Source organism: Glycine soja, chromosome 18 (genome assembly GCF_004193775.1).
Source record: "Glycine soja cultivar W05 chromosome 18, ASM419377v2, whole genome shotgun sequence".
Taxonomy (NCBI): Eukaryota; Viridiplantae; Streptophyta; class Magnoliopsida; order Fabales; family Fabaceae; genus Glycine; species Glycine soja.
In genome coordinates, this window is record NC_041019.1 from 2,446,002 (window position 1) to 2,471,542 (window position 25,541).

At 30.9% G+C, this 25,541-nt stretch overlaps 3 protein-coding genes across 5 annotated transcripts; 1 reads left to right on the forward strand and 2 right to left on the reverse strand.

Moving 5' to 3' along the window:
* Positions 1-514: 514 nt before the first annotated feature.
* LOC114396611 (probable sugar phosphate/phosphate translocator At3g11320) lies at positions 515-3,924 on the reverse strand. Its single transcript, XM_028358684.1, has 4 exons — positions 3,150-3,924; positions 2,873-2,976; positions 2,291-2,519; positions 515-1,095 (listed from the first exon to the last, which is right to left on the reverse strand). The coding sequence occupies exons 1-4, from the start codon at positions 3,591-3,593 to the stop codon at positions 949-951; spliced, it is 924 nt and encodes a 307-aa protein (XP_028214485.1). The 5' UTR covers positions 3,594-3,924; the 3' UTR covers positions 515-948.
* A 6,989-nt stretch (positions 3,925-10,913) lies between these two features.
* On the forward strand, positions 10,914-12,650 carry LOC114396546 (immediate early response 3-interacting protein 1-like). 2 transcript variants are annotated; one of them, XM_028358578.1, is made up of 3 exons: positions 10,914-10,994; positions 11,700-11,948; positions 12,393-12,650. In XM_028358578.1, the coding sequence occupies exon 2, from the start codon at positions 11,704-11,706 to the stop codon at positions 11,935-11,937; it is 234 nt and encodes a 77-aa protein (XP_028214379.1). In that variant the 5' UTR covers positions 10,914-10,994; positions 11,700-11,703; the 3' UTR covers positions 11,938-11,948; positions 12,393-12,650. The 2 variants fall into 2 exon arrangements, with proteins under 2 accessions (XP_028214379.1, XP_028214380.1); XM_028358579.1 differs by having other exon boundaries at positions 12,423-12,650.
* An 89-nt stretch (positions 12,651-12,739) lies between these two features.
* On the reverse strand, positions 12,740-15,862 carry LOC114396545 (proline transporter 1-like). Of its 2 annotated transcripts, XM_028358577.1 has the most exons (8): positions 15,597-15,713; positions 15,482-15,515; positions 14,772-14,996; positions 14,592-14,686; positions 14,256-14,445; positions 13,732-13,856; positions 13,403-13,618; positions 12,740-13,307 (listed from the first exon to the last, which is right to left on the reverse strand). In XM_028358577.1, the coding sequence occupies exons 3-8, from the start codon at positions 14,917-14,919 to the stop codon at positions 12,930-12,932; spliced, it is 1,152 nt and encodes a 383-aa protein (XP_028214378.1). In that variant the 5' UTR covers positions 14,920-14,996; positions 15,482-15,515; positions 15,597-15,713; the 3' UTR covers positions 12,740-12,929. The 2 variants fall into 2 exon arrangements, with proteins under 2 accessions (XP_028214378.1, XP_028214377.1); XM_028358576.1 differs by lacking the exon at positions 15,482-15,515 and having other exon boundaries at positions 15,597-15,862.
* Between the last annotated feature and the right edge of the window lie 9,679 nt (positions 15,863-25,541).

Consider the following 25,541-nt stretch of genomic DNA (forward strand, 5'->3'; position numbering starts at 1 on the left):
GCAAATGAAGTAATCATAAGATACTATTTTTATCTTCAAAGTTACCACAACCATCCATAACTTCCAAGTTACAAGTTACCTCACAAATTTGATGACCAATGGCTGTAACCTTCAATGTTGAAATTAGCAATTGTTTTAAGTTGGAAAGCATTGACTTTTCTTTCTCTTTATATGGTTTTGACATTGATGAACATTTATGCAACTTTGTTCTTTTAGTATTTGGTTTAAAGAAAAAAAAAGTGATTTCTTATTAACTTTATGAAATGTTTGTTATTCTCCAGGTTCTAAAATGTGCTTGTATAATTGACTGACGTGGATAAGGAACTCACTAGATGTTGCAAGGCGAGTTAAGAAATTACAGTATGAGTACAGAGTACTTATAAGTTAAAAAAATCATGGAGCATGAATAACAAATATGTAAAGCTTGATTTTCGTTTTATTTTATATTCTTTGAATTCATTTATTACTATTCACTAGTTAAAAATATCTCAGTTCTCAAATGATATTATAGAAATTGGACGATGGGCAAAAGTATGAATTCTATCATTAATAAACGAATGTAAATAGAGTTGAACAATAGATGTGTAGATATCCAATTTTACAACTCTTTCCTCCAAGAATAAATGACAAAAAGTACTCAATTATCCCAACACAGGTAAAGTAGAGAGACATCATTTATAGCAATTTTGTTCTGTGGGCTATTTCTGCATCGATCATTGCTAATACAACGAGAAACTCGTTCAATGAGGTCTGGCGTGTGGGTAAAAAAAATGTATATTATAGTCAGAAAACTCTGGATTCTGATCACTAGCATGCTAAACAAATTTTCCTTCAGAAATCTTGAGGTTGACTGTGCAGTAACGAAAACTAAATGTTGTAATTGTAGGGTATAACTAAAGGTTGTCCTTTCACTGCAGCCGAGAGCATGAATGATGATGCATTATAGTATCACTTGCTTCTCTTTTTGGCTTCACTGTAGAGTATAACTCCAAAGACTGTGAGTGAGTAACCCATCATTCCAGTGACTGACACTGGGTTTCTGAATATTAGAATAGAAACTACTACTGCTACCGCCCCTTTAGCATTTCCTAGTACCTGCATGAGCCAACTCTTACTTAGATTATCAATTGAAATCAATTTAAGAATAATGATCAGAAATTAAATAGAAAAATGGATTACTTGAGCAAGGGCAAAAATCAGACTTAAATAAAATGACATCTTTCCACCAATTTTTCTACTTATGCCATCATTTGAATCACACAGCTTTCAGTAATCAATCCAAAAGCATATTGTGATATACAAACTCTCACGAGAAGAAAAACAAAACAAACATCAACAAAAGCTGTATATCCCACCATGCGAAGAGGAAAAACAAAAATCAAAGAGAAATTAGAAACATGTGTAGATTTCATTTTTGAATGTATGTTTTCATGACAGATAGCCTAAACACTAATTGTATAATTTTTGCAAATTTACACATTAATTTATCATCCTAAATCCATTGCTAACTTGATCAGGGATTTACATGGCATAAAGTATCAAATAGGATCATAGTAAAATGGGAGTTCAACAAATTAGGTTAACAGTTATAACAGTCACCCTACTGGGTGGACAATAATTTACTCATCAGCAAGTTCTGATCACAAGTCATCTCGAACAATTGGTAACAAATACTGCTTAGCAACTAACTTGAAGACTGGGAGCACCAAACTTGAATAATTGAACCTTACAGACAAAATTTCACTAAACTATTCAACCACATTAGTTTTATATGCTTATGAACTATCAGTAGCAATGTTTGAATATAATGGCCTAGCATTAGCTTTAGAGATCCAGCAGAATGTTTGAATATAGTTGGCAAGAACTAATTTTGAAATATATGGTAATCACATGATCTAAATTCCCCCCTTCCGTAGAAACTAGAGAAAAACAATACATATTTATGAATTTTGAGAAACTAGATTGCAAATGCAAAATACTAGGCAATGTAAAACTTCACATGACCTGAGGTAATTTGTTTTAAAAGAATTCCATTCTCAAACAAAAAAAGAATAATGAGGGAACAAAATAACTCAACTACCGGTCACATTGCAACAGAACTAACAAAAAAACAAAAAAGTGACCAAGACAATGCTGATAATGTGATACATATCTTGTGATTTGACAACCACCAAAATCTGATGTCCCAACTACCAACAGATGAGACAACAGACAGTTTGTTGGAGTGAAAAGTACATTTAAAAAAACAAAAAGGAATGAATGCCAATTTGAATAAATAATCAGGACTTACCTGAAGGGTTAGAGCACTGGTATGTTTCGTGACCAAAAAGTTGGTCAGGTTGACAAAATATGCAAGTGCTGAATTAAACAGCAGATACCAAATGATCTTGGAATCATCTCTGGCAAGAGCCAACGTGATGCCAACCACATTCTCTTCCATTATAAGTGTTGCAGGAAGAAGGAAAACCACAGCCATTGGAGACATGTAAAGGAGAAGGTTCATAGAATTCAGCTTCTCTCTGCCACACAAGAACTGTCAGTACCCATTTGAACATGTAACTCGAAAACCAAAGACAAACATAGAAATAATTTAATCACTTGAACTATTCACTTGATTAGTCTCTATAATTGTCCTCTGCTTAATTTTTAGTCCCAATAGGAGAAAATTGCAAGTTTTAGTCCCATTTAGTCCCACGCGTTAACATCATATGAAACTTTCTCGCGGTGTAAAATCATTTTCCGCTAAAAAAAACTGTGCAAGGACTAAAACTTACCGTTTTCTTGTATAGGGACAGATACTTAAAAAGGGGACAACAATAAGAGGATCAAATGAATAATTTAACAAATGTATCTGGAGTATCTTAATCCTTACCCTTCAGAAGAAAGCAAAATCCCTTGTAGCACTGATTTCAGAGCCCTTGCAGCTGTAGCCGCAACACATATAATAAATCCAAACAGATGGAAACTCGGTTCCCCCTAATGGCCATATAGAAGAAGACACGCACACACACAAAACATCCATATCAGAAGCCATTAAAAAAAATGTTATTTTTACGTTAAACCAATCTGAAATCACATCAGAAACAAACCCAAATTAACAAAAACATTTAAAAGAATCAAAAGGGTGTTATGTTGTGTGACATACATACCCCACTGGCAATGATGACTCCAGTAACAACAGGAACAAGGGTGAGGTAAGTGAGCCAAGCCTCCCTCTTGAAGGTCATAAGGTAAGCGAAAACGGCGGTGAAGAAGGGCGTGGTGGCGCCAATAGCCTGGTTAAACGACACGGGGAGGTAGCGCAAGGAAATGTTCCCGAACACGACGGAGACGCAGAAAACGAGGCTGAGAGCAGAGATCTTGAAGAATTGCACCCTGGATCGAATGCTCTGCAAAGGCACGACCTTCATCCACGCTATGGCGACGTAACTGAGCAAGGAGCACGCCGTCATGTGGCACATGGTGAGGAAGATTGGGTACTTGAAGCCGTAGTTGCTGAGCAAGTACTTGTTCAGGAGAAGCACCCCAATGTTTGAGGAGTACCACGCCGCCACCAGCGCCACCGTGAAGAACCGGTTGTTCGAACCCTTCATTTTTTTTAAGCCTTCTTCGATTTGATCTTCTTCCTGCGGTTTCAGAGGGGGAGAGAAGGGGGGTTAAGTTTGACTGGTAAAGGGGTTGACTTTACGAGGACAAGCCATGGATCTGGGAATCCATGGCTTGCTTGTTTCTTTTTGTTGGGGTCGGAGATATTAAGGAGGAAAGATTGTGGATTTTGAGGATGACAAAAGAGAGAAATCAAATGTTGTGTTGTGAATGTGTTGTGTGTGGGATGTCTGCAACGCAAAAACAGACCCAAACTACGGAAACAGGAAAAAAGAAGAAACAAAAATACAGCATTTAAAGCTGCACAGCACAAGATCTAAGGTACAGAAATATTAATTATTGTTGCTAAATGTTAAGGAATTAAAAAAAACTTAAAAAAATATTTTTATTGGGATGAAAAAAATTATTACTGTTCATAATTCTTTTGATTTGCTATGTTTTATTAGTATTAATATTAATACCTGTTATAGCGAATTGAAGAAAGACCCCTATCAGTTACTACTCCTTAAAGTGATTTGATTTGGGCTGATTTGCACCATTTACTCGTTTCGTTTGCAATTATGATAAAATGTACGCTGCAAGAAAAGTATAGAGAGGAACAGTAAACTTAGGAATAAGTTTGATAGCAGTTGATAGTAATTTATTTTTTAATTTTTAATTCAAACTGAGTACGTAAAACAATCGGTACAAAAGTAATTTTGTTATCTTATCTTAAACAATAATGTTGAATTAGAGCTAATTGCGTTCAATATTCAAAATAAATTTTTATTGAACTTGATAGGATTGATTCTTTTTATAAAAAATACACATGAGATCTTAAAAAATATAATTTGTGTGGCGGAGGAAAAATAGACAAATCTCTTTAAATATTTTTATAGGATTGTTATTATAAAATATAAAAAATAAAAATAAGGAGTAATAGAAAAAATAACGTACTTATTGCCTAGTTAACGGTTTGATGGAAAAATTTAAAAGGTTCTCTGTATTGTTTGTATATATAAAAAAGATGATAATAGGGTAAGTGTTACGAAATAAAAAGAAGCCAAAAAATATATTATTATTATTATTATTATGTAAAAAGATGAGTAATAATTTCGTAGGAAACAAATAAAGGAAGGGAATCGTATATGCATTTGGGAGGATGAATGAATGCATGATCCATGATCCACCCACGATGAAGCGTGCGTTACGTGTGGCTTTCGATGGAAGGGGAAAATATTTATTAGTAGTGTAGAATTAGTCCAACTTAGGCGCAAAAATTGGACTATTAATTATTATTGCTGAACTCAACGCGCTTCCAATGCTAGGTGCTTCAAGTTAGGCACAGCGAGTTGACCAAAAAAGTTTGGCTTAGGGAGGTGCCAGGAAAGGCCGTCCAAACGCCGCCTTGTTTATTTTCTTCTTTTGTAACTTTTTTGTGAAAATAAGAAACATTACTAACTCACAACACAAGGGGTTTAGCATGTGATCGTGAGGACCAGTTTGTTTAGTATTCTCTCCTGTTTCTTTGCTCAAATTTGGTTCACGCAGAAAACACAATTATGTTCCCGGGGGAGTCATGTTTTCCTTTAAGTGCATTTTTTTTTTATCCAAAAACGTTAAACTTATAACAATTAGCTTCTGGTTAAATGTAAAAAAAATCACATTCACAACACCGAACACTATTAACCATATATTATTATGCTGTGAGAACTCATTAAAGCCCTTTTGTATCTTCAACCCAAGAGAAAATCTTTGTCGGTAAATTGATCTGCTGGTTGATAAAGACACTTAGACACATTTAGGGTATCCTCACCTTTTGTTTAGGACATTAATTTTAATGAGGCAGGTAATTAGACAGAACAAATGGAAGGGAGGGAAGAAATGGCAGAGTTATACATGTAGCTGTTGTCTTCGGATCTTCTTTGCATATAGAAGCATCCTAGTTTAGTAGACTCTGACATGTATGTTATGCTTGCAAATTGGAACTGAAAACAGAAAGCATGTTTCATAAGAAGAACCATGTCCTCGCCAAAGTGACCAACTGAACTAACCATTGAATTCATTCATAGTCTTGTCACTTGTGTGCAGAATAGGGGGACCTGGTGTATTTAATAAATAAAAGGTTGCAAAATGTGAACACTAGAAATATAGGTTTAGGAGTTAATTAATAATTTAATATAGTACGCGAAAGATATATTGGGTCCTTCAATGCATATTCGTTTCGAAGAAGAGTATTAGAAATAATTATCAAATCCTTCTTTTCTTTTTGGGACCATAAGACAATCCAATCCTTTGTGGATCATATTTAATGTGGGCCTTTGGGCCCATTCAGTCCGGTTTTGAGCCTTCTTTTTTTGCAAGAACATTATGGTTAATCAATTAAGTTTCTTCACTTTTCGTTAAAAAATGGAAACTGATTAATTCGCGTTACTTTAGGATTTAAATAAAAGTAAAGATAGTGAAAATATCAATCAACTGTATTAAAATTTTTTTACAGTATATTAAAGACAAAATGTAATATGCTTTCTTTAGCTTTTACGAGTATTTCAAGAAAAGTTTAAAAAAAAAATTGTTACGAGGGAAGAAAACAAACAAACTACTGAAAAAAACTTTTCCTGCGGCATATCACTTCGTAATGCATTTATTTATCATTCTTTAACACTTATAATTCATACACAGATACTGTAATTTAAAATATTTTTTCTAATTTATAATAATAGTTTATTTATTAAAATAAATAAAATGTAATTAATATTTTTATTATGAATGATTAATAATTAAAAAACGAGACTTAAGGGCATATTTACAGAATGAATAAATAGAAATTTTTTGTTGCAAGATCATATTGAATCATGAAAAAGTATATAAGTTTTCAATAAAAAAGTTTCTTACTTTTTATTTCTTAACCAATGACGTGTTTTTGCTATAGAGACACAAAAGTAATAATATGAAAAGTTAGTTTGTGCTGGCCAACCGTGAGGGAGAGAGATAGCTCCTCCATCAGATACCTTCACCACGACACTTGTCCTTCTATCATCGCCTGAATCATTATTATTTGATGAAGCAAACGCAAACGTTGGAACCCTTTGGATCCTCCAACTACGAACCAGTGATGCTAAACCCACTTTCTTTCTTGCATATGACAGTTTTTGTTGTTGTTGTTTCCCCCTACCTGAAATTAATTAACCCACCAACACACATCAATTCCTCAAATTACATGACACAATCGAACTATATATCTCTCTGATCATGTGATTTTGCTTGCTTCCTACTTCCTAGGAGAATACATGTGAAGTGAGAAACAAAATAGGAAAAGAGAATAGTGGATGGTGAATTTGATAACATAAGAGTAAGTAGTACATGCCAGTAATAGGTATAACAGTTGCTGGAGCAATAAGCGCAATTTGAGCCATTGAAGAAGCAACTACACTAATCTAGCCAGCTAACTGAGACATAGGAGGGAGAGAAGAGAATATAGAAAGGAAAAATGAAAGAGGTTTGAGTTGATAGCAAAACAACAAGAAACTAAATATGAGCTTGGATTGAGTACCGATTCATGAGTGACACAGTAATTAACACAGTAACATATTATATATATATATATATATATGCATAAACAAAATTAAATATTTTACTAATTTTAACTTAATGACTATCACAGTAACATATTTTTTGGCTACTTAGTACAACAAATCTTAATTTAGATCCAACAAAGCAACAAACATTTTTTGGCATACTAAATTTGTCTACTTCTTAATGTTTACAGTTAAAAGAAAAGTAATAGAATTGGCCCTTTGATATTTGTCACTAAATTTGTTTACTCCTGGCACGTGGAACAACCCCTCTAATTTTACCAACTAATAGAGATTTGCCTTCTGTGTTACTGTACGTAATATATCCTATAATCCTTGATACCGAGACTTTTCTTTTATAGTTTTATACTGTATACGACTAAGGCTCAATGTCAATCCATTAATTCAATCTCTTTGTTTGCACTGTTAAGCACCGATTCTTCTCTTGAATTTAATTTACTTATAATCAAATATTGAATGTTTTAGCAATCATTTCTAATTCATATAAAAGGTTTTTCTGTCTTTTTAAATTTATATTTAAAGAAGATTAAACTAAATGATTTGATATAAATGATTAATGTGTTAAAATTAAAATTAAATAATTTTTTTTTATCAGACTTTACTTAAATTTTAATCGAATTTCGAATTAATCAATGTCTTTTTTCTTTGATGAACAAAAGAGTTAAAGATAAAAAAAATTACATATTTTAATCTTAATAAACTTTAGGATTAATTCACGTAATATTTATTTATTTTTACTTAAATATTACATTCAACTTTCTAAAGTAATTAAATATTATTTTAGTCTCAAATTGTTAATTCACCCATTCACCTTAGTTGCTAGCATAGCAAGATAAATGGAACAACTATGTTAAACAAATTGTGGAAGAAAAAATTATTATCGACTGCACTGTTATCACTTAATGTCAAGATTTTAATGATTCTGTAAAACAATTAGAAAACTGAGTTTAATTAATAACGATTATGCTTGCAATGCTCTTTAGTTTATGGGTTAAGTTTAAACGACTCAAAGTTATGTTAGGTTATTTTTTAATGTTATGTTTAAATTATTTAAAAATAAATTTTTAATTTAGTAGTTATAATTTTTTAAATAATATTTTTTTTATTAATTTATTAACTCTATTCATAAATAAATAAAGAGTGGATCACATTTACAAATACACGTATATAAATATCCACGGTATGAAAAAGATAATTAAAGTTGTTATATGTACAAACATAAAACATGAAGAAAAAGAAGTTTCAAAGGCCAAATTCGCTAGAGCATCATCGCATCTATTTCCTTCCATGAAGATGTGCACAATCTGGACTTGCCAGTCAAAGAGAAGTAACTTCTTGATTTCACAAAACACACACCATCCTGTTGCATTAGCAGACAGTTGAATCCACTTGCAACACCAAAGCTCTTAGATCTAGCCAGCAAAAGCCCTTCAAAAACACTCCAAAGCTCTGCTATATAAGCTTACCAACCAATTCCCATTATGATCTCTTAGCAAGGCACCACAACCTGTCATATTTTGGGAACTCCTTGTAGCTCCATCAAAATTTAGACAAATCCACCCATGATTCGGAGCTACCCATCTAACCTGGACTTCATGATTAGACAAATCAAATATTGTAAAATGATCTAAACTCTGATTAATTTGATGAGTACCTTGAAGAAAAAAAAATCTTGAATAAAAAATCTTTGATATACAGGTTTGTTTGACATTTACAGTTTGTTGTTGCCGAAGAAGGCCACCATTCAGAAAAAGAAGAAGCTGTGACACAAAATTGGCAAGATGTGTGTTCAGAGTTTGTTAATCATTCTTAAACTTAGTTTTGTAATTGTAACCCAAATATCTTTTTTTTAATTAAAAAATATTATATCTTAATCTTATCAATTAGGATTTAAGGCGACAGTGAAGAATTACTGCGCGCTTATAAAATTATCATTCTCATGGTTTTCTTATATAAGTTCTAACAATGCATGATTTTCAACTTTTTCCACCCGTGAAGTTTATCTTTCACAAACATAGACCAAACCGAGAGTTTTACTGATGAAAAATGTCAAATATGCATTAAATTGAAATGAAAACTCACTCAAAACTCAAAAATACTATTAAATCTTGGTTTATCAACCACATGGAAGTGGAAGAGGTAACCTGGTACACAGGATCAGCTGCAACCTCCTACTGTTGCGAGAAGGTCAGAAAGGCCACGTGGAAGTGGAAGAGGGAGCACACAACACACACTAAGTAGCCACAACCTCTTGTTGTCGTTGAAAGTAAAGGAAGACCACGTGAAAGTGTAGGAGGGTGAATAAGTACTGGACTTGAATTCATAAGAGTTTTCGTCGCCGGAGGAGGAGGAGGATGAGTAGGATGAGGGGAGGTAAACGTTGTTGTGAGTATACCCACAGACCTCAACTACATCTGCCTCCACCACCACCGCCTTCATTGTCTCCATCACCACCATCACTGCCACCTCCATCTCCACCGTCATCGTCGCCGCCTCCACTGCATTGAATATGGATTTGATCACAGGAAATATGGATAGAATTGTTAATCTGAATTCTTTTGCAGTGTGTTGAATTTGGTTAGTATTTTGAATTGTGTTGTGCAAGAGTTTGCAAAGTATCATGTTCATGCATAAATAATTTACGTACCTCTTTTTAATCTTCTAAATATTATAAGTGAACTTCTGATTGTTTACTCTTATTGTTCAATCAATATATTGTGGTGACCTTGGCAATTGTATTAGGGTGACCTTTGTAGTTTTCTAAATTTTATTATGATTCTTGAGATTCTAAAATTGTTGATTTCCTAGACGACACATTGAAGTGTCTTTCAATCTACCCGATTATATCATGCAAGAGCTTAGAATTACATGATTAATTGTTTTTTGATTAGTTGCTTTGTAAGATTGTTGATATAGGTAGCTTGTGTTTCTATGTACTTTGCCTTTTCAATCTACCTATTACTATGTCGAATAAACTAGTTTTTCAATTAAATTTTGTAGATATTAATTTATGTGGACTATTCTTTTCACAGGATCTGTTTCTCTTAAAAAAAATTAAAGATTTGAAATTTTTTATATATATGTATATAAATTTAATATCATACTTATTATTATTTTTATAAATATTTTGTAATTCTCTTAATATATAATTAAAATGTTTACTCTCTTTTTTCTTTCCAAAATTCCATTTTCAAACACTTGCTAGAAGTTTTCTAACATTTCATTTCTTATTTTTATGAATAATTTTACACTTGTCACGTTGTTTTTATTTTTTTAAAAGTTTGTTTAGAAAACAACAAAAATAAGGTAACTTTTTTTGTAATTGAAAAAAAAAATATTTTTTCAAACTAAAAAAATTAAATTATTTTTTTCCAGTTTTGCTGTCGTCAAATATAAATTCATTTGTTAAAGTCAGTATACATTATAATTATTTAAAATTGTTTTTAATAATTTAACAATTTGATCTATTAGAGTCCATACATGGAACAGGAATTTTAATTTGAAATCTAGTTCTAAAAAAATTAAAATTGGTCTAAAATCTTAAAATTTTATGTTTAGATCCTTATGTGGTATAAACAATTATAGAATGTAGAAATATATTTTTAAGTTGGCTTTAATTCCATGAGAAACCAAAAACCCGACAGTGACACGCTCGTCTTTGTTTTGGGTTTTTTTTTCTATCTGAGTGTTTTGGGTTTGCTTTTCGGTTATGTTCTCTCATTATTGGGCTTACGGGTCCAACATAAATATATGATTCCTAGTAAACTCTTGGCTTCATTCAAAGAAACAAGAAAAACGGTGCGTTTTTGTCAGGTTGGTTTTCTCCTTCCTCGCTCGCACTTCTTCGTTCAGCATCAGCATGATCTGATTGTGTTTCGTCTCATCCCACCGTTCCGTTTTCAGATTTTTACAAATCTTCTTTTCAAAACTAACTCATTTCTATCTTAACTTTGTTCCACTTTTATTGAAAAAAAAAAAAAAGATCATCATACTTTTTCCTCGTTGCTTTTTTTTTTTTTTTTTTTATGAAGATCTAGGATTCCGCATCATTCTCAATCCTTAGTTTTGTGGCATTGGCTGAATGTTGTGATTTTTTTATTTGAACACGATTCCTTTATTTTTTTGTCTGTCACGTCGTAAAATGTTTGCACCTGTTTCTGTTAATTTTTTTTAATTTGAAATATGGTTTTTGAATTTTTAGTAGGTGCAGTGCACCATATTTCTTTAAATTTAATTAGAAATAGTAATTTAATTAGCGTATATGAGTGAATTTGAGGTGTTCCAAGCCAACAACTGATTGCAAAATTGTAACTTGTGAGTGAGATATTGTTATGAACCACCAACCTTCAGTTCATGAAAAGTGATGAATCATGAAACTCTTTGATAAAAAGCTCTCTTTTAAGCTCCCTGAAGATGGAAGCATACTCATTTGCCCTGTAACTGTCAATGACTAAGGTGATTGTTTCCTATTGGATTAGTTATGTGATGGCCACAGGGTTGGATTTCTTTGCAATGCAGGGAAATGGGTCTTTGGACTTTACTTGAGGGGTTTCTTCTTCTTGCAAATGCGCTAGCAATATTAAATGAGGACCGCTTTCTTGCACCTAGAGGATGGGGCTTCCAAGATTTCTCAGGTGGAAGGACTAAGTCGTTCAAAGGCCAGCTTATAGGCCTCATTTATGCAACTCAGTACCTCAGAGTTCCTCTCATACTTCTCAATTCCATCTGCATTTTTCTGAAGTTGGTGTCTGGCTGATGCTTGACAAGGTTAGACTGAGATGTCTACTTCAAGCATTTTATTCATTTTATATACGATTATTCATTATATATTTTAATAATTCAAACAAACATTTGTTGTTATTGGAGTGCCTTGAGCTCTTCATCTATTTTAATAATGAAAGAAAATATGTGAAAATGGACATATATGTTTTTTTTTTAAAAGATGAAATATGTATTTTCCTGAAAGTGATGTTTGAGCCATTTCGACGTATATTTTTCTGGCATCATAGTATCATACTACTCCATTGTATGCTACGTATTGACTTTATACGTATGTGTACATGGGCTGTAATGTGCTCACAATTTTAGTGATTGGTCATTTACTTCTTAAGTATTGCAATACGTATGTGTACATTTCGACGTACATGGTCATTTACATTACATTTGTTTCTTGAATTATTTATTAATTTATCCATTTATTTATTGATACAGATGTTTACTTCTTAAGTATTGCATGTTCAGGAGTTTTTGTCAGATGATTTCACGAAGGTCTTTAAGATAGTAGGTTTGCCAAATTCCACTGGAGACATATCAATTGAAATATTTGTCCTGTTTTTTGTGACTTTATTTATTGCCACAAAATAGTGTTCTTCTTTACAATAGTAACATAGGAAGGGCATCATGATTTTCAATTCAGAGTTGTATTCAATTTATTGAGTATCAATTATCATTTCTCATTTTTTTTTGTTCTACTTGATTCTAGCTTTGCTTGACCGAATTGATGCTGATAGAGTAACTCCCGATATGATCAATTTCTTAACTAGTACCAAATATGTGTATTTACTGATCTGAAAAACCATTGTTGACCAAAAGTGCAAGGTTTACGCAACAGGATACATTAATGCATTGATACAACACGACACAATGTTCTTCTAGGAAATTCTATACTAATTTTTATTTTAAAATGAAAGCATCTGAAACACTAAAGCCTCTGGTGCTACAATTGCTGAAAGAATACAATGAATTTAATCACAAATCAGCAAAAACATGGTATGTTTTGGAGTCTACAGAAATGAGCCGTATGGCTGAAATTGTTGCTGCCAGAGACATAATGGCAAAGAAACCAATATTGAACCGGTGCCAGAGCTTTTGTGAGCTGTTTAGTTTGTCCTTCTTTGCCTTAAGGTACATGTGGTTTGCAAGAATAAACGTAAGGGGAAATGTGCTGATCGCCCCTGTGAGGCTCATGAAATCTCCAAGGAATGGCAGGAAAGCCGCCACAAATGTGTTAAAGGCTAGGTAGCCACCTCTTACCACGACTCGGAATGACAAGTTTTTAGCATTCAGTGCACTTCCTTTGATCCCATATTTAGTATCCAAAAACTCGTACATTGGACTTGCAAAAATCTTGTAGAAGCAGAACAGGGAGAATTGTTAAGCCAGGGAAATAATTCAAGTAACACATTCAAGAGTAGGGAGAATTGTAGTTTAAATGTACGTACATGCAATGCAATGACTGATTGAAGAAAGGCTGTGATGTTGGCAGAAGCCTTCACCCAAACTGGACCATTCACACTATTCAGCAAATACACTTCTGTGGAAGATCCATAAGCCCAGTATCCTGTAAAGGCAACCAGGTACAATGGTAGAACTCCAACGGTAAACTGAAAGTACAAGGCTTTCATCATGTTCTTAACAACTGGTTGCCTAATTGTTGCCTGCAAGTTATGCAAACAAATAAAACTCAATTTCTAGAGCACATATGAAACCAAAGAAAATTGTGTATCAACGAACAACACAATATATGAAGATTTACAAGCTTCTGTCTTACCTGTATCTCAGGAAGCATGCCGGTATTAAATGCAAACACAAGGTTAGCAGATGCTCCAATTATTGTAAAGATTTTGCTTACACCATCTCCTGGAATCTCGTAATCTCGAGGCGGTGATTGTAATCCTGATAACGTTCTATTGGTTAGTACGCAGACACACTGGGCATGTCTTTCATAATATATTCAACATAACAAAGTAAACATACGAAACCATATTGCAAGTCAATTTTTAGTATTGACATGATGCAAAATCAAACATATACTTAATGTGTGTTTGGATACCCGTTTTAATAAGAAAAGTCATGTCAATTCTCTTCATAGACGTGAAAGCTTAAACTACTTGTTACTCGTTTTGACTTGAAAAATCAAACTATTAGTGTGTTTGCTTTTGCGTTAAAAAAACACATGCATAAGCTATTTGTATGTGCTTCAAGTGACGTGCATTACTTTTTAGACAACGCTAAATCAAACAGATTTATTAACAAGTTATTGTAAGATAAGCAGGAACAGATATAAGAGATTACCATCTTTAAGCGACAACACAAATGATATAACAATATATGCCAGGCTGAAGACTGTTGAAAATCCTAGCCAAATTCCCAGAGCTGAAAGATGAGGAATGCAGATGGCAAACATTGCACACACAAATCCACCTATGGCAATACAATATGGAAGTTTCAGCAGCCCATCATCCCTGAATAGAACATAAGTAGCCTGCAATCACAATGAACAAAAAATTGGTTTAGAAAAAAAAAAAAAAAAAAAAAACTTCAATAGACATGTATTTGAGAGATTCAATTTTAGTTTGAATTGAATGGCATGAAGAAAAGATATACTTTTGTGTCCTAAATCTCTCTTACTTTCAAGGCTGAACCGGCCAAAATGATGTAGCCAGTATTTATCATGAAAAGATTGATATACTGCAGAACCCATGTGAGATTATACGCTTTCTTACCTGAAATGAGAATGAAATGAACATAAGCTGCATGGAAATAACATAGCAAAGTGAAGAGATGATGAAAGTAGCTTATGTGTCCTACCGTATATAAATCCAGCAAGATCTCTATACCTAATGTGCCTTTGGCCTCCTAATTCATGGAGATAAGCAATTAGAGCATTTGCATAGAGTGACACCATGGTAGCAAGAATTAGACCAATCACACCCCCGATCCAACCCAGGGGAACCATGACGGTCCCTGGATATCCAAGAACAAAGGCACTGTTGATTCCGGTTGTGAGGATAAAAGCCACTTGAAACCATGAATCTGCACACACCAAAAAAGAACATAAAAAAAAGGCATTAAAGGGGAAGAAGGGTCAAACACTTAATGGCACATAATTCCTTGCTACAAAAAATCTCGTTAATTGTTTTCCACCTCCAACTTTAGTGCATGTTTAGAATTCCAAACATGCTCTTAATTTATACTAATGTTCAGATACAAATTGTATATTTCCCTCAGTTTACAATTTCAATATTTAAATAGTAGTACAATAAAATTGTAACATAAGCACGATTCAATCATAATCAAAAGAAAAGAACACATTGAACATAGGTAAGAGGCGGTTGAATAAAGTCAAAATTCAGACATAAATGTATCACACAAGTCGAAACTTTGACTCAGCTCGTAGACAATCAATAGGTAAAAACAAAAGGGTAGTTTTGAAAATTCAATTATTTGCCCGTGACCTCTACATTTTTTTTGTTGTTAAAGAAAAAGCATGGGTTAATTGCGTTCTTCCTACTTCCTACCATTTCCATAGATTCAGCTTCTCAACCTTGGACTCTGCGGATTCCGTAAACATATGAATTTAGTAAATGTAATGAATGAATGAATGTAAAAGTGAAAAGCAACAAAATTACAAACCAGTGCTTATCTGATGAGCGGTATCTGGGACTTCAACGTCCCCTCGTGCATCCTCGTAGTCATAGACCTTGTTTGTCTCGAGTTCCATGTTTCCTTTTCCCATTATTTGATGTTGTCACACGAGGTTGTCGTCGTCTTCGTAGAGCAGCGTCACGGTGAGAAGCTGCTCCCACCAAACACAAGCCTTGCAGCCAGCGTGAACCAAGGAACCAAAAAGAAATAAACTCTGTTGTTTGTCTATTCAAACACTACCAACAAGAACCGGCCAATTGCACTTCCTTTTATAGACCAAAAATATAAGGTAAATATACTAAGTACCAATTTCTCATGTTTTCCACCAAACTCATCATTTCATCCCTTTTTTTACTTAATTAATTAAATTTGAACTAATTCTTATTATAAAAAAATTCACCCAATATAATATAAATACTGTTCAACAATTTTTTTATGAAATTATTACAAGTATTATTTTATTCGATTTATAAGTAAGCAATGATTTTGTGGAATTTCAAATAAAAAAATAAACATACTACCAAGTGTATGAATCAATTCACATAGAATTATTCCAATTTAAGCCAACTTCTTGAGTTTAAGTTTTTCACATGCAATAACGTTAAATACTTAAAGAAAAATCTTGTCACTTTTAATGATCCTAGTGGTGTGAAGGAGTGTCTTCATCCCTTTTTGTAAATGTGTTAAAATGAGTTTTTTTTTTCATAATATTAAATAAAATGATGTCGATTATGGTTGTCTCTCCTAAATGATCCTTCGGATGTCTATGATAAAAAAAATAAAACTAATTTAAATTATCATATTGTTAAGTACATAATTTTAAAATAAATAATAAAGTATAAAATCAATTTTTAATGACAATAATAGATGAAGAAAAAAAATGTTATTATAACAATAAAAATAATTATATATTTTATAAAATAAAATTTAAAATGTTACAAAATAAAAAATATTTACTCTCTTGCTTGGATGAAATTGGTACAGAGCCTAATTGTTTATTGTTTTAATAGTCAACAATAAAAATAATTATATTAACAAATAAATAGTTTAATCTTTGACTTTGTAATAATTGAAATTCAAAGAAAAATCATAAACTAGAATGCAGATCTTGTTACAAAAAAAAGGCATCAAAAGGTATTGAATTTTGTTCTTTTTTTCATTTTCCACTTCAGTCATTTTTATATTTTTTATTTTTTATTTTTTATTTTTATTCTATTAAAAATATATTTAAACTTTTTTTTAATGCGGTACCGACGTAGCGTAGATATCATAGATCGCGTAGATAACTTGGCTGGCTTCACATTTATTCAGTGTGTCCAGACTTGTGGGGACCCACCGCTCCATCCATCATCATCCTCACATTCAAGGGCTTCACTCCTTGGACTTGGATGAAGATGAATCATCCTAACACTACTAATTTGTGTCTAAATTCCTAATTGGTTTTTAAAAAATTATAACATTATTGTATTTGCTTCTGTAAAAAAAAAACTATAATAGGTAAAAGAAATATCTTCACATTTAATTTTTATGGAAGACTAAATTAATGATGCATAAAGTCATGTTTAGTAATTAATTAATTGTTTTATATATTCAAAGGATTGATTTAATAAAATAATTGTCCTTTTAAAAGTTTAACTGAAATTTTAATTTTGAGGACATTAATTGAAAGGTTTATTTTAAATTTTCAACTTAAGAATTTGATTCATTTTAGAAGAGAATTTTTCCCCCGTATGAATAATGACAGTGTTAGAGGTTTAAAATAAGAGAATTTATTAGGAAACAATTTTACTACAATATCCTTATTATCTTTCTTAATTTTAATAAATATATTATTAAATATTTTATGACAACAACATTTGTTATATGAAAAAATTAGAAGAAATGTTTGAATATTATTTAAAAGTGAAAATATCATTTAATTTGATTTTTTTTTCTTCAAAAGATTAAAATTACAATCACTTTGGGATGCAAGAAGTATTATTCTTTTATCATTCTTATATTTGCAAAAGATGGTGATAAAGTCAGTGAAAATCTTGAAAGGTTTGATAATGTTTTTAAAGATTTGAATAAGTGAAAAGCTAAAAATAAATAAATTAAATGTGTATACTTTGAAGAAGTGTAATTGTGTTGAAATTCTAATTGAAAAGGTGATTTGATTATTGATGAGATTGTTCAAATAAAGTGAATTTGATGAAGAGTGATAATTATGTATAAAACAATTTATAAATATATTTTCACTATGAATTCAAATGAACTTAAACAACAATTTTAATTTTTTTACTTCCTAAATAATGTAAAATAATATTTTTATATAATCAAATGAAATTGTCTCAGCTTAATTATTATATATGCATATATATATATATATATATATATCATAGAAATTATTTAATTAAGGAATTATAATATTTTATCTAAAAAATAAAATATATATTTCTAGAAAAGATATAAATTATAGTTTAGTTACTTATTATAATCTACACGAAATATAAAAATTTCATACATCACACGGGTACAGAGATTAGTACTTAATTATATAAAAATAAGAAAATTTCCTAAATTAAAACTATATAAAAATATTTATTTTAAAACATTAACAATCAAATTAAACACTAAAAACTAAATTATATGTTTTAATAGTAGCTCTTATATTGTATGCATTTAATCAATGTCATTAGGGATGAAAATGAGTTGAGTGTAAGATTAACTTTTTATAACACTGACTTATTTATTAAATATAAGTGACCAAAGTATATCATTGGACTTTGTATTCTCAAAATTAGTGAATTTATGCCGAATTTTACGTCGCAGGTCATAAAATTACTTTAAGCTTAGGAAGGACTACTGTGCAAACAACCAAAAGTGTGACAAAATATCTAAATGATCTATTTGGCTATTTGCTGACATTGCTTTCATTTTTCATGTAAATACTCTACACAAATACCCCTTTTAAGTATGTTCTCTTCACTTCTTAAAAAAAAAAGTATGTTTCTCTTCACACTAGTACCCAAATTTATACTACTAATTTATGGCTATGCATCGAAATATTTACAAATGACCATGACTGTTGGTTTTTTTCTCTCTACTGTGACCGTGTGAAGCATCTTCCAAAGTCACCTTTGTCACTTGAACAACAATAATCATATCCATCAACTTATTTTATGATAAGAAAGTTCTATCTTTATATTTTATTTTTATTTGCAACGAGCACTTTTTTGACTTCATTGGATGGTAAGCATTCGGTTGAAAACAAAGTTAAGGAATTTCAGGAGCACAAACTATTCGTACATTAGAAAATGATTTGCCAAAGGAAATGTGCGGTGAACGACAATGGCACTAATGAAACCTCTCATTCGTCTCTTTTTTACTTTTCCTTCCCATTCATTTGTTATTATCTTTTGGTTAGGGTCCACTATTTCCAACTTGCTAATTAAGAAATTAACTAAAAGTTATTTTGTTGGAATCAAATAAGACTAATAAAACGTTTTTTATGAATATTATTTAACGCATACTTACAATTTATTATTAACATTTATCTTTCTTAAGCCTTTTTCTGTTTATATTTGAATGAATCAATGATTAATACAAATTTTGCACGTCAATTTCTATTGTCATATTCGTAAAGTGAAAACGTGATTATTTGAATAAAGAGGTGATCGAGAATCCACTATTAGTGATTGATTGATCAATTATAGCTGTTATTAGTTCATACCAAAAAAAAAGAAAAAGAAAAAGAAAGAAAGTTGCTGCTGTGATGGTGGGCGTTTTCCCGTCCTATGTGATTCCAAGTTAAAGGTTGGTCTTCTCTTCCTATTGGATATGATTTGATCGAAGGATAACCAGATATATATTCGTAACTTTGTATTGGTTTTGGGTGACTTGTATAAATCGCTTGAAACTAAAGACGCCTTGTTTATTACACTTGACATTCTTTTTCTTTTGGATTTTCTTCATATGAAAATGACACTATATTCACTACACAGCAAATTTAAAGTGGGCAAGATTCTAACAAGATTTTTTTAAAGAATGTGAGGACAAAGATTTTTAAAGAGAGTGATATGATATCGTTTGGAAATCAAAGGGTCGTTTCCCATTTTGACCATCTTAATAATTGATATAATGTTGACTCTCTTTTTTAATTAAAAAATGCAAAATTAAAATCAGTCATTTAGGAGCTGAATAAATTTGTAAACATCATCAAAATTACTATTGTTTTAAAAATTACAAGTTATAAAGAAAGACTATACTAAAAATATCAATCATGTTTTTAACAAAAATAGTTCTTGAGTAATAATTAAGCAAGATTAGTATTCTTAATTAAACAAGAAAGATAACACTTCGCATTAGTGCCACAGTGACACAAAATATTATGTTGATCACTTCACTCATGAGTCAACTTAAGCAAAATACTAGTATTCCTTTCATGTTTTCATAACATTATTTCTTTCTTTCCTTTGCTTTTCCTTTTATGAAATTATACGTGGAAATGGTTAATTTTGAATGCAAATCATAATTAATTTCGGGAACGGATCAGAGTGATATAATTTTGCGTATGAACTTTTGATAAAATAACCTTTATATATAATAATTTATAAGGTAAAGATAGATTTCTAAAAAGGTTAATAGGGACGAAGTAGTGCTGTTAACCTTTTCTTAACAATCATGCATGAAGTTGTCTCCTTCGTGGTGCATCTTTACTTTTTTAATTTCCACGTTGAATGACTTTCTTTAATTAGATGCTTTTCAATTATCACTGATGCTAAACCAAAGAATAACTCTTATCAAGACGTGTGGAAAACTTTCTCCTTTTTAATTAGCACTAGCACATAGTGCTGCTGGTTTTAAATTCAAAGGCAAGAACGGAATTATGTTGGGGGAACTAACCTGGCGTGAGGAAAACTGACTTCTTCAGCAGCGTTTTAAAATTCAAAGAAAACGAGAATGCCCTTGAAATTACGACGAAGTTATAAATTAGGATAATTAATAATGTTTTGCTAACCCACGTTTTGATAAAACATATAGAAGCCAGTCATTTTTCATACTTCCTGGTGAAAAGTAAGAACTAAAAGTAGAAGGATATAAATTTAACTATATATAACATTTTAATTACTTGTAACATTATTTTCTAATTAAAATTAAAGTTTTTACCTTCATAATTAGTACGTATTATATAAAAGAAAAGAAATGTAATACACCTACAACATTATATGTATGTTTATCTTCCTTTATGTTATGTTGAAATTCAAACTATTTTAAAATAATTGTTATTTAACAAATATAATGATTAGAAAAAAAATATTAAATTGACCTGGTCATTGGAAATGAGGGTTTAAGGATGAATTGAGAAGGATGAGTGGGGGAGAGGTGGCGATTGCGGACTTGAATTCTCCTTAGGGGTGTTCACAAGTACGGGTTATTTGTGAATTCGAATTAATCCAAATCGATTCGAATAGTTTAGGTTGGATCGATCATTTATATAGTTGGGTCAAAATTGAATCAAATCGATCAAAATTATTCATATATGGTTTGAAACACGAGTTTAGATTTATAGATCTGATCAAAATCAAATCGAACCGATCAAAATTTTTAGAGTTGTTTGATTTGACTTTAAATATTGCTAATATTGAGATCCTAAGTGATGGAATGGGTACGATCCATTTAAAAAAAAATAGAAAAAAAAAATAAAATTGGAAACACTTTCATTATTGAGAACCAACAGGTCTTGACCCGACCGGACCTGACTCGAATATGAGATCCAATATCCAAAACCACAACTACCACTACACACAAACGCAACGCAACCCCACACCCCACCGCTATTTAAATTTCCTTCGAATATTGCAAAAGCAACGTCGCTCTAATTCTCAAACGCAAAACCTAGGGTTTTTCCTCCGTTCCCAATTCCGATCACTCTGATCGATCTTCGCTTATTGTTAGGGTTAGGGTTGTTGTGAACGAGGATGTCGCTGAGGCCGAATGCTAGAACCAAGAGTTTAGAATATTTTGTTTTAATTTGTATTAGTCTATTTTAGAATATTATGTTGATGATACTAAATGGATCAATTTTACTATTTTTAGATATTTGATAATATTGTGTTGATTGTATTAGATATTTGGATGAATCATGATATAAAATAGTAATTTTAAGAAGAAAAAAAAATCAAATTTAAATGAGTAATTTGTTGGTTCGAACTGAATCAATCTATTTATGAATGAATTGGGTTGAGTTGGATTTTAAAAAAATTCTAAAAATCAAACCGAACCAAATTGATCAAATTTAATTTTAGATCCTAAATTTGACCAAAATCGATTCGAAGCAGCCTGCGAACACCCCTCATTCTCCTACTTATATTTTTAACAAACTAATATTTGTTGATAAAAAATTATTAAATGCTCTTAATCTTTATAAAGATAAATCTATTATTAAATTTTTATTGATATTCTCCTACCTCATATTTAATTGAAATAGTAAGAAAAAAATTGAAATTAAAAAAAATCACCAATGCATTTTTATTTTAAAAAAATAAAATAACAAAAATATGAAACAAATTAAAACTTTAAACTGACAACGATTTTATTAGAAATGAAATATTTAATGATAAATTAAAATAAAATCTCTTTAAAATATTTTAAAGCAATATAAAATTTGAAACAAATAAAGTTTGAGTTTGAAAGAGTTTATATAAAGCTTATTTATGCTAAAGAAAAGTAAGTTACAACTCTTTGTAAGTTTCAGTAAGTTATGACTTTTATAAGTTTTTTTAAGTTATTTGAGTAACAAAAAATTATTGAATAACTTTTATATTTATTTACCAAAATAACCTTAAAACTTTTATTTTTATTTGTTCTACATTGTAAGTTTTCCAATTAAAAAAAAACAATATAAACTTTCCTAACACTATTTTTGATTCACAGGCATAAAAAATGACCTTATAAGATAGTGGGGACTGATTTTTTTGGTGTGAATGATTTTTTTGGGAACCTTTTATGTTTCAGTAAATGCAAGAACTTTAAGAAAGATTAGGTACTGGGTATCTTGTATTCCAACTCAATAAGATAGTGGGGAGGAAAGAGATATGCCCGTCGCTAGCAAAACCAGGAATATGCTTGAAGGTCTGGTAAAAGAAGGATCATTGAAATGGTTGCTTGGCAAGAAGAGTTACTTTGGTGAAGAATTTGAAGAGATGGAAAATTCTCCTTCTGCTGGGAAGAACTTTATACGAGAGCTCTCTCCTGTTGCAAACCTAGTTGTTCGTAGATGCTCAAAGTAAGTGCATTTCTGTACATCTTAGCATGTTTTCTTGGAAATTATTGCTTCATAATCAGTTTTCAATTTTCAGTCTTGTTGGATTTAGTTTATTTGGTATATTGGACCTTTCACTCCTTTTTGTTTGACACAATGGGTCATACTTTTGATTGGAAATTCAACTGTAATATAAAACAAATAATGGAGAATCCTTAGGACCTCTTCAAGTGATCTTCTGGAGAGCTTCAATCAAGAGGCTTCTGATTCTATGAAGCATCCATCACGATATGCGAGGAACTTTTTGGAATATTGTTGTTTCAAAACCCGGTTAGGACTTATCTTCGAAGACCATGGAAGCAATATTCAAGAACAATTTTAATGAAGACTTATCTTGATGGCTTTATCAATCCTCAAGGTTCGATGGAATGGAGTGGTAACTTTGCATTGAACACACTTTATTATGGAGAGTACATTGAACAGCTACAAGTTCTTTTTTCCTTTTGGCTTCAAGCTTGACTGGTCTTTAACTCAAGAAGAAAAAAATGCTTTAATATTTACCTTGTTGATCATTTTATCCAGCATATACTTTTCACTTTTTATCAATTAGTAGGCCATTTTGATTCCTGTATACAATTTGTATTTTATTCTTTAGTGTTGACTCTTGACTCATTTTTTTTATTCTAATTGTTGTTTCTCCATTATACTTCTGCTTTTTAAAAATTCTCATAGATACATTAATTAAAAAAAAAGCCAATGCAATACCGAAAAAAATTAAAAAAAAAGGCAAAAAAAAAAGTCAATACAATACCAAAAAATAAATAAAAAAAGATAAAAAAAAGGCAATACTACGACGGTTATTGTATAACCGTCTTAGTATGTTGCACCTACTACGCCGGTTATTTTACAACCGGCATAAAAATCCATTTTCACATGTCATATACAACGACGGTTCGTGGCCAACCGTCGTAAAACTCGTGGACATACAACTACGGTTCATGGCCAACCATCGTAAAACGCATGAACATACAACGACGGTTTATGGCAACCGGCGTAAAACGCATATACATACAAGGATGGTTTATGGCAAGCGTCGTAAAAAATATTATTTACAACGACGGTTTAGAAGACCGTCTTTAAAATACTTACACCTTCTACAACGGCGGCTATTACGACGGTTCAAAACCGATGTTAAAATAACTATTTAATCGACTTAAAATGTCGTATTTGCAGTAGTATTATAAGCTTTGTAAATGCCTTACCAAACAATATATATATATGTATGTATCAAATTATTTTTTATTTTTGCTCTACATTTGTCATTAGCACATCATATCCAATGACTCACCACAAAAATGTAAAAGGAAGGATAATTTTTTTTACAAATTTTAGTTTGGTTCAAACTTCCGTTTGCAATAAATATGCATCGACACTTTCCACTTGATGCCAAAGACTTCTCATCCCAAAGTGATATACTTCTCTATTGGTTTTGGTTTTGGAGCAACCTACAATCTGCAAGCCACCCTAATTTTCATATTTTTATCTAATGAAATTTTTTTGTAAGTCAGAAGCAAACAGTGAAAGAAAAATAGTTTCTTTTAACAACAAAACATATTTTCTAAAAGTAGCAAAAACTCACTTAATAGCAAGTTCATACACAGAACCCGAAAGTAAATTTGCCCTTTATAAATGGATGCTACAAAACTTGGAGATAGTGGTGGATTTTGGATTCCTACAAAATTAGTCTTGCTCCCAACTAACAATAATTACCCAAATATCTTTTAAACACTTCATCCCACCCTTTCTTACCCATCATTCTTTTCTTTTTTCCTTTCTTCATTTCTTTTATCATTTTTTCTCTCTCTTTCTTGCGTTCGTTTCTTTCTTTTCTCTTTGTCCTCTCTTCACTCTTTGCATTATGCTCGTGAAGGTATTTTTTTTCCTGTTTTTGTAAATATAACAAAATTATGATTCCTTTTTTTCATATTTTTATATAACATAATGAAATCATAATTTTGTTAGATATTTTTTTACAAAAAATATTAATTATAAAAATAAATTACCTTTTTTATTTGTATTAAATTTTGATACAATTATATTAATTACAATACATATTGCTTTTTTTAATAGTAATTAAATTATAAATATAAATTAATGATAACATAACTTACTCTTTTTAACTATAATTAAATTAATATCATGAATTAATTTGGTTACTATTAATAAAGGTAATTCTTATAATAATTAATTTGATTATTTTTATAAATAAAAACTTGCATTCAATTAATTTAATTTTAATTAAAGAATACTAAATACTATTAAAAATAATAAATTATATCAAAATTAATTTGATTACTTTAAAAAAATATCTTTTATTTATAATTAATAAAAATCTTAGAAGAACACAACAGAAATATAATTGTATTGTATTCTTATAATAATTAATTTGAAAATACAATTTCGTTGGACAGCTTTTTCATAAATCATAATATATTTATTATGATTCCATCATAGTAGAATTATGTAAGAGAATGCAAAAAAATATATTGAAATCAAGGTTCCGTTGAACAATAGTTTTTACACCTTTCTAATGTAACAGAAACATATTCCATTGTGTATTACAGGTAAGGGTAAATTTGAAAATTTGGAATGATAGTAGGAACCAATAGCAATTTGGTTGGTGCCCGAGC